Source organism: Motacilla alba, chromosome 2 (genome assembly GCF_015832195.1).
Source record: "Motacilla alba alba isolate MOTALB_02 chromosome 2, Motacilla_alba_V1.0_pri, whole genome shotgun sequence".
In the NCBI taxonomy this organism is placed as follows: domain Eukaryota; kingdom Metazoa; phylum Chordata; class Aves; order Passeriformes; family Motacillidae; genus Motacilla; species Motacilla alba.
Genome location: NC_052017.1, coordinates 54,019,870 through 54,035,406, shown reverse-complemented (window position 1 = coordinate 54,035,406; position 15,537 = coordinate 54,019,870). Strand labels below are relative to the sequence as shown.

The 15,537-nt window shown below is 39.8% G+C and overlaps 1 protein-coding gene across 13 annotated transcripts in view; it reads right to left on the bottom strand.

Moving 5' to 3' along the window:
* Positions 1 to 15,537, bottom strand: part of AMPH (amphiphysin) — a 124,109-nt gene that overhangs the window by 45,446 nt on the left and 63,126 nt on the right. For all 13 annotated transcript variants that reach the window (XM_038125427.1, XM_038125418.1, XM_038125401.1 and 10 more), the window contains exons 3-4: positions 9,317 to 9,371; positions 2,895 to 2,989 (exon numbers count right to left, since the gene is read on the bottom strand). In XM_038125427.1, the coding sequence (XP_037981355.1) occupies positions 2,895 to 2,989; positions 9,317 to 9,371 (150 nt within the window). The remainder of the gene's footprint in view (positions 1 to 2,894; positions 2,990 to 9,316; positions 9,372 to 15,537) is intronic.

The following is a 15,537-nucleotide window of genomic DNA, read 5'->3' as shown; positions in this document are numbered from 1 at the left end:
TCCTCTTATCCTGTTGCTGGTTTCCTTGGAGAAAAGACTGACCCCCACTTGGCTACAACCTCCTTTCAGGCAGTTGTAGAGAGTGAAAAGATCTCCCGAGCCTCCTTTTCTCTGGGCTAAACAACCCAAGGTCCCTAATAGCCTCGCTGGGCTAAACAATCCCAAGCTGCTCCTCATTGGACTTTTGTTCCAGACCCTTCACCAGCCTTGTTACCCTTCTCTGGACATGCTCCAGCATGTCAACATCCTTCCTAAATTGAAGGGCCCAGACCTGGACACAGTACTCAAGTTGTGGCCTCACCAGTGCTGAGTATAGGGAATCACTTCCCTGGTTCTGCTGACCACACTATTACTGGTACAAGCCAGGATGCCATTGGCTTTCTTGGCCACATGGGTACGCTGCTATCTCATGTTAAGGCTGCTACCAACCAGTACCCCCAGGTCCCTTTCTGGCTGGCCTCAGTCCAGCCTCTCTGTCCTCAGCTTGTAGTGCTGCAGGGGGTTGTTGTGGCCAAAGTGCAGGACCTGACACTTGGTTTTTTTAAACCTCCTTGGATTCAGCCCATCAATCCAGCCCGTCCAGATTGCTCCTGCAGAGCTCTTCTACCCTCCAGCATATTGACACTGGCACCCAACTTGGTGTCATCTGCAAATCTGCTAATAGTAGATTCAATCCCTTCATCCAGATTATCAGTAAAGATATTAAACAGGACTGGGCCCATACACAGATCCCTGAGGGACAACACTGGTGACTGGCTGCCAACTGGAGACAGCACCATTCACTACCACTTCTCTGGGCCCAGCCATCCAGCCAGTTCTTAACCCAGTGAAGAGTGCACTTGTCCAAGCCATGGGCTGCCAGCTTTTCCAGGATTTTCCCAGGAGAGAAGTGTCAAAGGCTTTGCTCAGTCCAGGTAGAGAACATCAACAGCCTTCCCCACATCCACCAGGTGGGTCACCTGGTCATAAAAGGAGATCAGGTTGGTTAGGCAGGACCTGCCTCTCCTAAATTCGTCTGTGTGGATGCCATGGGACAGAGAGAGAAAAACAGCAAGCATTTCTCACAGCAGCTTGTGGGAACTTTCAAGAAGTTGTAAGGATGTGATAACTTGTTAGTATAAACAATCTGCAAGTGGTGTTTTTGAGATAGTCTTTCTGTTCTTCTCAAGGACAGTGTATAAGAAAGGTGTTTTTGTTAACTAGCCAATCAAATAGAATGTATTTTATCACTCTATATAAACCACGCAGTTCTCTCGAATAAAACCTTCTTTTACTCTTTCTACAATACTGCCTCTTGCCTGTTCCTGTGGCATTCTCGGCGCAAGATTGACACATCTGGCTGGGTCTGATCCCCAGGCCATCCCTGTAGGTCCTGTGTAATTGCACTCAAGATGATTTGCTCCTTAACTGTGCTAGGCATCAATGTCAGGTTGAGAGATCTGTAGTTTCCTGGATCTTCCTCTCAGTTCTTATAGATGGGTATTACATTGGCCAGCTTCCACTCATCTGGGACCTCCCAAATAACCAAGACTGATGATAAATGATGAAAAGCAGCTTAGTGAGCTCTTCTGCTAGCTCCCTCATCACTTAGGATGGATCCCATCTGGTCCCTCAGGCTTGTGATCATCGAAGTGGCTCAGCAGGTCACTAACTGCTTCCATCAGTTAGGACCTTACAGGGGATCTATTGTGCTCCCTGTCCCAGTCTACTAGCTGTAGAGGCCATCTGTCCTTAGGATGACCTGTTTTATGGCTGAAAATTGAGGCAAAGAATGTGTTAAGTATCTCAGCCTTTTCCTCATCTTTGGTAACTATATTCCCCACCATGTCCAATAGAGAATGGAAATTTTTCTTGGTCCTTTTTTTTGATAGTAATGTATTTATAAAACCACTTTTTATTATCCCTTACAGAAGTGGCCAGGTTAAGCTCTAACTGAGCTTTTGCCAATCTAATTGATGCATAAATCTACTTTTGAGATTATGTACCAAAAATATTCAGGGGATTTTGTAATATTTCCTATAAGCCTGTTGCCCATAAAACAATATAAAAAACCTAAATCAATCAAACAAAAAAGTATGTCTCTTAAATTAGGCAGTTTGGAAGTTGGGTGCTTTTAAAATCAAAACCCTTTGCAGCAGAGAAGTGTAGGAGAACACATCCACAGAGAAGAAAAGCAATCTGTACACTGCTCTGTATTCAGGTTTACTGTTAACTATATTATCAAAGAGGCCTTGCAAACTGAATGCCAGGTGATTAAAAGCTTCACTGACAATCATTTGCACTTTCTTGTCACCACCATCACATTTGCTGACAGACTTCCCCCAGAACTGAGGCTCTTTAAGCAGGCAATTCAGAGCCCCTCAAGGTAAATTCCTGCTGTGTTGTCTAGAAAAGCCTATTCTTCTCTAATCACTGGTGGAAGGTAAAAAGTAAAAATAAATTGTGTCCTGAACTCCAATTTGCCTTTAAATTCCATATTCTTCTCTGAGAGAGGTGAGTGTCTCATAAGATATCCTGTTTAGTACCACTGGCTCAACAGTGGTTCCACAACACAAAAGGATAAGCGGCTTTGATAATTTTTTAACATTCTTTTGAGCTGAGAATCCTGACTGTAAAATTGCATGTAAGATACCTTTGTACAAACTTGTCAGATGCTGTCAGGACCAATTCTGCTCACACTGAGTTATCAGCTAGTTCATACAACAGACACTGCAAGTGCTGCATCTGGCCAGTAGGAGATACATCTCACAAGATCCATAATTTATATGCTGAGAAAACGGGATTTAACATGACATGAAGGATTAAGGTGAATTTTGGATGCACACTTCTCCTCAACAGCTCAGATTAATCCATTTGCATCCAAAATACTTTTTCCCTCTTTCCATACATCTTACCTCCCCAATCATTTTCACGTCTTCACGTCCATACCAGTCTGGCTCATACACTTCATGGAGAGACTCTGTAAGCTTCTTTGAGGCATCTTGCATTCCTGCAGTTAGACAATAAGAGGAATATGTAAGTGCAAACTACAAGAAGTAGTTGCTAAATATCTTTATTTTCAGCCACTTGTACCCACATGCTATTCCCTCTGGCAAATTTAGAAAAGAGATGCCTGAACTTGGGGAGAACACTAATGGATGTGGTTTTATGAAGAGTCTTGTATGGTCACCCAGTAGGTTTAGAAGTTTGTGGAGCCCAGTGCCTATTTACATTTGCAACAGGTGGTGCCTGCAGAGGATTGTGTGAAGCCAAACTTCAGTCACTATTGGATCAGTCACTATTGGGGCTCTTGCTTTGGCTCTTGCTTTGGCAGGTGGAACAAGAACAGGGACTATTGATGCTTATCACTCTGGTTTAAATGTAAAATAGCTTCAATGACATTATGAGAAAGGGCCTCAATCTATCTTCAGTGAGATAAGTTTGACCCCAATGAATAAATAAACACCCTCAGTGAAGGCATTGTGGTTTGCATTTTGATGCAGCATGAATCCATTAGATTCTGAAGATGGTTCTGAATCCAGTGAAACCAAACTCATCTCACCTAACATTCTAAAAGTTCAGAATAAGTAATTTTAAAATGACAACTTTTATTTCAACTTCTTTGGAAAATCCCAATACTTGAATTTCTTACTTGGCATTAACTTTTTTTTTCCTTAAAAAAGCACATTTTTTTTCTAGTCAAAATCTGTTTGCTATCTTGAAAATATCTCTAAGTATGATCTTCAGATTTAACTGCTCAGTGAATGAATATAGGAATAACATGAATATTTTTGTTTTCTGCACAAAGAAACATTCCCAAATAGAAAAGGAAAACTAATGTGAAACTTGAATGTGCAGAAGACCAGACTTCACCTAGTCAGTTGGTATTCTATCATGCACTCCCCAAAACACATGCTGTTAATATGAGAGTAAAATAAATACAGGGATGCACACTTAAAAGAAAATCGTAGTCTATGGAATGGATAGGATAGAAAACAGATACTAAAAAAGCTGAAAGTACATGCTTGTTCTCAGTCCTTGAGTACAAAAGAGAGAATGGCATGGGGGAGAGCAAGTAAAAAGGAAATACTGGTGTTTAGTGGGTACAAGCTTTCACCCTTAAATCAAAAGGTATTGAGCCAAAACAAAATTATCTGATGTCTTCAGATATTGTCTTGGGGGTGGTTTTTAATGACAGAGCTCATCTTACACTATAAGGATAGCACAAGAATTAAGATGTATTTCTTCCTTTTCTCCTTCTCATGGTTAATTCTTAGGATGATGTATCTCCAGCTAAGAAAGTGTTCTCCTGAATAAAAAGTACATTTTTTTTCCTTAGAAGTTACCAAATTACAATAAAATACAGATGATCTTCACGTATATTTTCAGGCAGGACTCGTTTAAAATCTTTGATGTCACTGCAAATTAATCAACTCAAGAGATAAGGCAAAACCAATAGAATATCTCTTTGCTTAAGAAGGTTGCTTCTCTCCAATCAGGGTGAACGTGCAAACCAGAAGGGTTTGTTCATCCCTGCTCACACTTGATCCTTTCTGATACCTGAATTCTGCCCTTAAGCACTCTGAGTGCTAAACCTGTGGCAGAGGCTCCTCCGGCAGGTAGGCTAGCATAGCTGCTAGATAATCCCTCCTGCAGCTTGCACTCATCTCGGTCACAGACCATGCTGACACCTTTTCCTAGACTTTCTTTCTTAAGTACTACAGGACTCAGGCATATATCTGCTTAACAGAATAAGTAAAACACACCTAATGTGCCATGCTTGAGTTATATCAAAACTGCACAAACTTTTACACTTTTTTTCTCTTCTGAGAATTGCATAATCCTTCATTCCACCACATTTCTGTGAAAAACATCAGTCAAATCCAGCTGCAGTGTCAGGCAAGTGGGCAGTAAAGTATTTCGCTTTTTCAGTGAGGGGCTTCAATCTGAAATTTCCAGGCTAATATCATCCATCCTACTCCCTCTGACTGCATCTATACCAGGTTTACTGCAATACACCAAATGAGGGAAAAGGTAAATACCAATCCAGTGAATTCCCATTCTTTTTCATACCTCTGGACATAAACTTACAGTGTCCAATGATTTTTTTTTTTTGTTTGGCAGGTTTTCACATAGAGTTATTCCTTACATACTGATACCTTTTATGTGTTATTCAGCACTAAATTTAAGAGGATTAGTCTCTTAGTCATAGACTGCAGGCTTTCTCTCTTGACTGTTTTTAACTGCTATCACTGAGAAAGATAAATTGCTAAAAGCAAGTCATTAAAGAACTAAGAAATATGAAAAGTACTAAGAAATGTGAAAAGAATTTTTACTGCTGACGAACAGTTTGAAATTTATATTTAGTATCAATTGTTTCATTCAGTAGTACTTGGTAATTGGGTCCTTTATTTAATAGCTAAAAGTGCCAAAATATTTGAATCACTTAAGAAAAAACTTGCTAAATAATCCAGTTACTGAAGATTGAGCTTCTCAGATTAAATGATCCCTATTTCTACGGGAAAGAGTCCCTGTTCCTGGAGCCTCCAAAAAATTCTAGAGGCCTCTTTGTGATAGGGATCCTGGGGGTGGCAGTGCAGAGACACACTCCCATTAAGCACACCAGAGAAGGGGGAGGGTAGGCGACTCTTTAGCATCAGAGTCCAATGTACTCAAGCTCCCATGGAGAATGAGACAGACCTGGAACAGCATGTTGGCTGTTAAACTCATATACTGTGGGGTCTTCTCACTCCCCTGCAGGGTAATCTAGCCTGAATGATGGAGAAATTTCCATTTTCCTGATGGGATGAGACATCTTGGTCTGGCTCTTAATATTACTTATGTGGTTCTTCAGGGAAATAACCTGCCCTGCCATAAGGGTTGTATTTGTTATTGCTAGTAATCTATTAGAGTTTTCACTGGAACAAGTCAATAGTTTCATTATTTATGAATAAATTTTGCAGAAAGATGATGAATAGTTTTATGGATTTTAAGAAATTACATGACTGATTTTAAGATTTCTGTGTCTGAAGGATATGCGCAGTTCTGTCAGCCACAGACTGACAACTAGGCAACAGAACTGCTTACAGATTTGAAAAATCTACTTCCCCTTAAAGAGTACACCAGTTACTCTTTATCACTACATTAAGCCACCCGAAGTGTATGGTGCTTTCTTTTCCTCATGCAGGACTACTTGTTACCTCTGTCACCTTGCCACCTGCATGAAGATCCAGGTTTATTCTTCCCCATCTGCACAGGTACTTGCAAAGAGCTTGGGGTAGAGAATGGGTGACTGATTTAGGGTTTCTATAACAATTGGCCCATAAAACCATTCAAGTCCCTCACAGCTCTCAAAAGCTTAAAAACAAATCATGAAGTATAAAACCCAGATACATATTGCCAAGGAGTCTGGAAGATACACAAGACTGAGGCATGAGATGACTAAAGCTATGGGGGATAGCACACAGTCTCATCAGTACAAACACCACTGATACACAGCAGACATTAAACTATCATGCAGGTGAAATAAAATGGCACATAAAAGCCATTCACAAGTTTGACAGCTTTATGGCATGGTTCCTCTGAGTCCTTAAATAACCAACAAGAAAGATCAAGGTCCAGCTAAGACTAAGAAGCATCAGTGATCAAGAGGAGGAGTCTGAATACAGCAAAAATTCTTTTAAGAATGTGTGATACTAAACCTCAAATTGTGAAGTATATTAAAATGAAAGGACAGAGGATCATAATAAGGCTTAATTTACTCTTCCTTGTTTAAATCCTCACCTGTAGTATTGTGTCTACATCTGGAGTCCACAGCACAAGAAAGATGTGGACCTGTTAGGGCAGGCCCAGAGAAGGCCACAAAGATGTTCAGAGCAACGGAGAACCTCTCCTACAAAGACAGACTGAGACAGCTGGGATTGTTCAGCCTGGAGAAAAGGCTCTGAGGAGACCTCCTTTTGGCTTGACAGTACTTAATGGGAGCTTACTGAAAAAGAGGGAGAGCAACTTTTTACACAGGTAGAGGTGGTAGGACAAAGGGGAATAAATGGTTTGAAACTAGAAGAGGAGAGGTTTAGATTAGATGTTAGGAGGAATTTTTTTACTCAGAGAGTAGTTAAAAACACTGGAACAGGCAGCCCAAAGAAGTGGATGCCCCATCCTTGGAAGTGTTCAAGGTCAGGTTGGATGGGGCTCTGAGTAACGTGGTCTAGTGAGTGGCATCCCTGACTATGGCAGGGGGTTTTCAACTAGGTAATCTATAAGGTCCCTTCCAACCCAAACCCTTCTATAATTCTATGAAATCATACCTGGATTTGTACTTCCTACTTCCAATATCAAGTCACTCAGAAGTCATGCAGCAAAACAAAACTTATTACTGAAGTTAAAATCCCAAAACCATTTAAAATGACCCGCTTCTCTCATACATCCAAGAGTATTAGGATGTCAAGTGTGTTATTTTCCAATATATGCGGTCATATGATTGACCTTTTTTCCTGCAAAATGAGCCCCCAATGACAGCATGACTACAAGTCTCTGACATCTTTGGTGCAAAAATCCCACTCAAGTTCCTAAATATGAGGGTTACCATGTTTTTGTGCATAGATATCTCAAAAATCTTTTAATTATAGCAGCCATTCAAAGAATTGCAACAAAGACACTGTAGGAGGTGCTTCAGTCATCTAAAATCTGGTCTTTGGCACTACTGACCTAGTCATTTTTGAGGAAGCCTCAGCCAGAGCTGTGTATTGTGCTCTACTGTCTTGGGTTGTGTACTCACTCCACAGCAGCAATGTGTGCCAATATGTGTGCCAAGGACGCCCACTGCTGGCTTGTTGCCTTTGACATTTTTAAGGCTCTCATGAGTGCTTTTGACTGGATCTTTTTTAAGACCTGTAGATAATAAGGTGCTAGCAAACACTTCTCATTCTGAGTAAGAAAGTCAGTCCAAATTACATCAAGGCAGCAACAAGAAAACAATGCTTAACAGAAAAGCATTGCTAAAAAGGCAAAACTAAATCAATGGAAAATTTTACGCCAAGATTAACACAAAACTTGGTGAAAAAAGTAGTCCATTAGAGAGTAGAAGAGCAAAAGGACCCTGAGTGTAGAGTATGAGGAAAAAAAGAGAAGGATGGAGAAAGAAGATGAAACAGAGAGGAGTGTTATAACCAATACAGAAATCAAGGCAGCATGTAAACAGTCAGTTTATGTGACAAATAAGACATCTAGCAAACAAACAGCATCATCCTACTGCTTCTGAATAACCACTATGCAATGTGTGTGGGGAAGAGTAAAAACTGTGAAAGCAAAATTAGCATTCAGTGTATTCCTCACAAAAGACCGATGCTCTAATTTCCTCTAAGAACAAAAGACATTAGCACAAATTTGTCTGGTATGTAATTTTCCTTGGGCGGCCCATCCAGAAAACAATAGATGGTCAAAGACAGTAAGCTACTGCTTCGCTTCCCATTTTATAATTTGCATCAAAAAGAGCTTTGTTACCTGCCTGTGAACAGCTGATGATGTTATTATGACAGTGAGTTTCAGGGATGTTAATACTAATTTGCAAAATTTTCCCTACTGGATTGGAGCTGGGTAAAAAAAAAATACACACACATACATATTTATCATATATTTATATTTCTCTCAAGAAGCTACTGTCTCTCAATCAGTCACCAACTCTTATTCCTTTTCCTTTAGCCTCCAATTCCTCCAAAGAGCAGTGGCATGAGAAAGAGAACACTTTGCATTCAGTGCTCTGTTGAGTGTGCTGGATTTACAAATGTCTAGTAGGATTTAAATGACTGTTTACTTGTCTCTGATATTTAAGCACTGGTTAGTGACTTCTGTTACTTAGATTTTCAATGCAGTATCAAGAGACATCACATCATTTGACTTTTGAACTTAAAAAAAAATGATTAAGCAGCCAGAAATACATGAGAAATCACATTATCACAGGGAATGTGGTTTTGGAGGAAGCTCGTCATCCAACTAGTAATAACCTGGAAATGTTCCATTTGTGAAGATCAAGCAATCCCTTGCCTTGCATGAGATACTTCATATTCTAGCATTTGCAAAGATGAATAAGAAGGTGTGTAGACTTTGTGGGTGCTAAAAAATGAATGCCACATGAGAATCTGGGCAGCGGAGGATGCACACAAAGGACAGTCCAGGATGCAATACATGAGTTGACATTGAAGGTGCAGAATCCCTAGCATCAGGTTAGAGGGAATCTTACTTGTATTTGTCTTTGTATACTTTAAACAAGCTTACTTGTCTCAATTTTTGAAAAAAGTTTGCTTTGTGAAAGCAAGATATAAAACTTTAAAATCACCTTTAATGGCTGCTAAATATCCTCTCAGTTCTCTCTGGAGTCTGGAACCCTCTGCCTGTAAAAGAAGAAAAAAAACCAGCATGGAAGTGAAAACACAAGCCAGTTATGTTTAATGCCTTGAAACATGAATGTAGTATGTCTAACAACAACTAAAAGCAATTTCAGGACCTATCTAATTAATAGTGTCACATTTTGCAAGCATGCACAGATTCATGTAAAACGAGGGCCTGGCAAAGGAGGTTTCCATAGTGTACTCTCTAGGCTAGAATTTCTGGGTTTATTTTATCAGTCATTTGTACAGGGAAGAACTCCACCCAAAGAAAGACAGGTATATTTTACTGCTAAGGTGCAGTTCAAGTCAGCTGGGCCTATGGCCTAATCTGAAACACAAAGAATCATATTCTATTAATCCAGATGATAGCAGTCATCAGTATAATCAATACTGATGAACTTCCACTGGAAACCACTCAAATGAGGCCAGTCTAGACCTGAAGAAAGTTCTACCCTTAGATAAGTCGTTTACTATGTTTGCAAACAATTTCCCAAGTATTATAAAATTTTTACATTTTGCAAGCAAATAATGATTAAAATATAATGATGTTAGTCACTTTGTTTTGCTTGATTAGTGCATCTTGCAGTCTACTGCGAAATCTTGACTCTTTCTTTGGCAAATACATCAAAATTATCTTTCTTTCTTTTACACCAACAACCTTCTCAGAACAGAGAAAACAATGGATTTTGTTACTTTATCTCTGACTGTACCACAAGTTGGACTTCACAGTTCCTAGGATTTGCAAAGAAACCTGTGCTACCCACATACTTATTGCTAAAAAGATGCTGTTCAGGACACCTTCAATAGCCTGAAAATTTTTGAAAGAGTCCACATTTGCCAGTTTCCAATATTTTTCAATTAATTTATTTAAGCAGTTGGAAACTACATGAGTATCAGCTTGCAGTCACATTTTCTCACATACAACTACACCATATGGAAAAATCAGAAGCAAAATATGACTGATGGCTTCAAAATATGACTGACTGCTTTGGAGTTTCATATTTTCCATGTGAAAAACAGAATCCAAAGGGTGCATGTGAAACATGTGAATATTTTAGAAGGCAGAAGGTATAAGCTGTTGTAACTCCACTTAAAGGATGTCTCGTATCAGTAAAGGATTTGCCATCAGCAACTTCATTGCTCAGAGAATTCAGACACAGAGGATCACAAGAAATTCAGTTTGATAGGTGCTGTCTGATGCTTAAAATCCATCATAGCTGCAGCCATGTTAAGTCAAAATTGTGATTCTGAAAAAATACTTGTCTCATCAGTACATAGAATACAATGCAGCTCACACCCACCAAACTCACTTCTCTCAGCTTCTTGAAGGGAACTGTAGGCCTTTAGAATGGGATCATCAACCACCCCCACCCCCATCTCTCAATTGTAGTGCACTATAAGATGAGAGCAACTGTTTAACCTCCTGGAAATATTTAAGAATTGTTAAGGTAAAAATGTGTGAGGCCTGTGTGAGCCTAGAGAGCAGACTGAATTCACTTTATGGATACAACAAACAGAAGCTTGCTTTTACACTAATTTGATCAGAAACAAGTCACGTACAGCTCTCAGATCCATTAATTGATCAAAGTCTGAGCACAGGAATAGACCCACCAAGGTGGTATCTGAAAAGCTGCTGGGTAACAGCAGGTATGAAGGAGCAGCCACTGCTGGTTTGGGACCATATTTGATGCTCCAAGGAAAGGCAACCTCTTCCCCTGCTTTGGAATCAAAGCTGCCAATCAAAACAAGGGCCAGACAAGGGCAGGGTGAGTATCAGTGGATTTAACCTCAGATTTAATTACTTATAGAACAACAGAAATTTCTTGAGTAGTAGCTTGATGTTGTGTCCTTTAAGAAAATATTATGCATACATTTTAATACTTTTGTATTTAAATACTTTTAATAGTTTTTTATTTTATTTACTACACTTTAATACTTTTAGCAAAAGATACTACCCTAAAGTGTCATTACAACATATTATTTCATACATAACACAACAGAAGCTAACTTCATTCTGTGCTCAAGTGGTAGGCACGGGGATATCAGAAGTTGACTGTTTTCTGTGGACCAAGGCATTAAGTGATCAATGCTTCCACAGAGGAAAGAAGATTGTACTCAGGAGCAAATTTCTTCATCTCTTGTCTGAAGAGGAGGATCAGCAAATACTTGGCAGAAACTAGATGGAAGTTGCTCTTTCATGCATACCAGTCTCCTCCTGGGAGGATCCCTTGTACTGTGAAGTCACATGAAGGCACAGAAGTTATCTTTTAATTTCATATCTTCTTTGGTCTGAGCTATTGTGGTAAAAATTGAAGGTATAGAAACTTGGTTCTTCATCACAGTCCAGCTGAATAGGTGACCATATAGTAACAATTTTTAGTTATTAAAAAATCTCTGGTATTCCTGGAGCAGCAAAGCACAGTTGGAAGGGTGAGAACCTCCTTAGCTGATTTCATGTCCAGTTTTATTCATACACATGATGTTTTGTCACTAGGACTAAGCACACCACAAATGTCAGGGAAACACATTGCTCAAACACTATGTTCATAACTATACTACTGTGCAGCTTTACAACTCCTACCCTAAACCCTAAAATCTATTAGATCTGTTGTGCTTGGTTAGCACTGTACATCATCAAGAACTGCTGTTCAGGGAAATGTGTAAGAAAATGTCAAAGTAGTAAAACATGATGTAAATATTTCGCCATACATGCTGTTATGAGTTCTGACACTTCATTCAAAATAATAATTTTAATATGGATCTCCCTCAGTCTAGGTTATTAACAGGCCACAAACATCTGAAATATGTAAACATGATAGAGTCATATGACTTTTCCCTCATTATCAATTGTTGTGTGATGTGACACTGAAAAATCCATGAGTAAGGGCCAGCTCCTACTGAACCTGAGAGATATTATCTGTTTCAATGGCAACAAAACTAGACCTTTCTAAAAATACCAGAAAAAAATTAGCATAAAAAGCCCTCAGCCCTGTGAATTCTGAAAAATGGCATCTGGTGTACACATTTTCTACAGTAAACTCATTATTAGTGAAGACAGATATACTTTTGTCATCTAACAGACTAATGAAAATTCATAAGATGAAAATACTGTTTTGCTGACTATGCACATCTTTCAAACTATTAAATACAGGTTTTTAAGAGTACTTTTTGAAAGACTGTCACATATTTAATGTTGTCCCTTTACAGTGTTTACTGGTACACTCCTTTTACTTTCTGATCTATCAAATGAAAACATCCAGTGGCTCTGAAACCAGTGCTCCAAGTATCTTCATTAAAGCCATGAATTTTGTTAAATGAGATGCAGCTTCTTGAGGGAGAATGAAAGGTAGCTGTCCTTTCACCAATGTTGTATCCCTCTGAAATGAAATTTTGCAAGACAGCGCTGATGCTTCCTTTATAATTTCATAATTTCTTTCATCTATTCTGTAAAAGTCAGCAAAATGAGTCAGAGTTTTATAAGATGCAAGAAACTCGAGGAAAGTGTTAATAGCAAAAGTTTGTTTGATAGCACTATGCATATTCTACCAGACTCCAGCACCAAAAATCAGTGCTCACCTGATCAAACTCAGTATACAAATCACCAAAAATCTAGTAAATAATCCTGTTTAATTACATAAGAGCAAGAAAGGCATGCCAACAACCCAAACCAACATCCATTTTTGCAAAAGTCGACACAGCTCTTCCCAACAATGTCCCAAATAATAGTTTGTTGCTTTGAACAATGTAGCCTATCACCTTTCTACTCTCTGGTCTCATCATACATTCAGTATTATATAGCTGGTAAAGACACATGCACTCAGTGAGATAAGAAGGTTCAGTGTTTAAGGATCTAGCAATCTATAACCACAGGCCTTACATACCCCGACAGCAGCATTAGGCCTTTTCAGTACTACTGATTCTTGGGTATGTTTAGTTTCGGTTTTCTTTTAAATTTGTAGCATTTAAGCATATCTTAGCACTGGAAGTAAGAAAAAGAGCCACAGCATTGTTGGCTGTGAGACTGACAAGACCTAAAGAAAGTTAATGATGAAAACTAAAACCAAATAGTTTCCATTTAACCAGCTCTTCCTTCCTGATGGATTAGAAAATCTGTTGCATCCACTCAGAATTTAAAGACCACCTTCCCTCCACAAAAGTTGTGATTGGATGTCCTATTTGCTAGTAATCATGAATGTACAGCTTTCCAGCCAGAACAGAAGAGTTTGATTTTTTTATCATGTCACATACAGGATGTAAACACAATACATCTTTCCAGGAAAGGTCAGCACATGAATGACATACAAAACCCAAATATATCACTCCAATTTAGTGAGAGGCAAGAACATTAAAAATATTGAAACTGGAGCACAGGGTAATTAATAACAAATATAGTAATAATAACAATGACAACAACAACAATTTAAAAGGACAATTATTAATGCAGCTCTAATTAATACTGGAATTTCGTCATTCTATTGCTAACATATCAAAGAAATTGCTGAAAAGAAAACATTTTCTGTATCACCTGGAAGATATTCTTTATTGTAAAGGGCTGTTACTTGTCACAGCATTGAGCAGTGCTGTCTCTTGTTGATAAACACTTTAGGTACTATTTACTGCTAGGTTTTTTACAGAACTACGTAGTATGAATTAAAATAACTATTAAATTAAAAGAAGCTTAACATAATAAAAGGCTACTTGGACAAATCTGTAATTCAGTATAAAATCTATCTTCTTTCCAGAGTACTCTATTTTACCATGTATCAATGTCTTGGTTTAAAACACAGGTGTTTGCTAAGGAAGGCGGGAACCTCCCTTGCAATGGAGAATATGACCCCCTTCCCTTCGAATTACTATAATTTTGAAATTAAGGGGCTTTCAGGCAAAGATATAAGAAAACAAATAACAGTTCTTTACTAGTTTGTATGTGGATAACAAGGCAACAGTGGGAATGACGACAAACAGAACAGAACAGAACCCCGGTGACAGCCGTCACTGGCTGCAGGCGCTTTCCCCTTTGGTGCAGTTACAGTCACAGCCGCCAGGGGCGCTGTTGGCTCCTGGCCAGGCAGGGCAGGTGCGAGGATTCCCCTGCAGCTGCAGGGGGCGCTGGGGCGCGAGCTTCGGCCACCTCTCTCCATGCGGTAATGGCGGACACAGCCGGCAGGAAGGGATGGAGAGGGGCCTTCCCTTAGAAAGTCACAGGGGGCAGCCAGTACCGGTGCCCACTCTGGATAGCAAAAAGAACTGTAGCAAGGACTTCGGAAGCAGCAAGCTGGAACAGCAGGGACGAGCAAGATCCCGTAGTAGGAAATGAGATGTATCAGAAACTCCACAGCTGTAGCTGGAACTGCAGAGTGTCCCGCCAGGCAAGGTGGTGTGGGGCCACAGCAGAAGAAGCAGGACAGGGCTGGGCACCAGTGGCAGCAGTGAACTCCGTCCCCCATCAGTAAGCAGAAACTTGACAGTCCTCCTCCAAAGCCGGGGCTAACACAGCTACTATAGGAATGTGCCCCCTGTGGACAGAGTGACAGAACTATCCTCTGTTCCCCAAAAGGAAAAAGCCCAGAATTTTCTACACCTATCAGGTTCTCATAGGACCTTTCGAACGTCATCTCAAGTCTGGGATCAACTAATTGGCCGCAAGCCAAAAGGTCCCGCCTGGGCCATTTAGTAGAAAAAGACAGAACAAAGAAGCCAAATTGCTTTTGTGAGGTGTCTTTACCAGGAGCACAGACCTGTGAACCTGGCTCGGTTTTGTGTTTGTTATTTTGCCTTTTATTAAACCTTTTTTGTTCCTGACGCTGCCACATAAGCCTCCTGCTCATAAGCCTCCTTCCAATAGATGCTGAGCTATTGTGGGGTATAACGTTTGGGTGTTGAGAGCTTATCAGATTGGCTCAAAACCCCGGGCAAAAACGTTATAAGCTAGGAGCTGCGCCCACCCCCTTCTTCCCCAGCCCAATTCTTGGGGTATCTCTGTCCCTCCAAGAGAAACCTCCCAGATAAGAGAGTAGCCAGCCACACCCTTCCTGTGGCAACTTTTGTCTCTCTTAAGTATCAGTCATGATGGTTTCTTAATTAGAGATGGGACAAAATTTCATGAGAGAAAGAAACAAAAGGAAAAATCATAAATCCCAAAAATTAGGTTCCTTATAGTCCCTAGAAT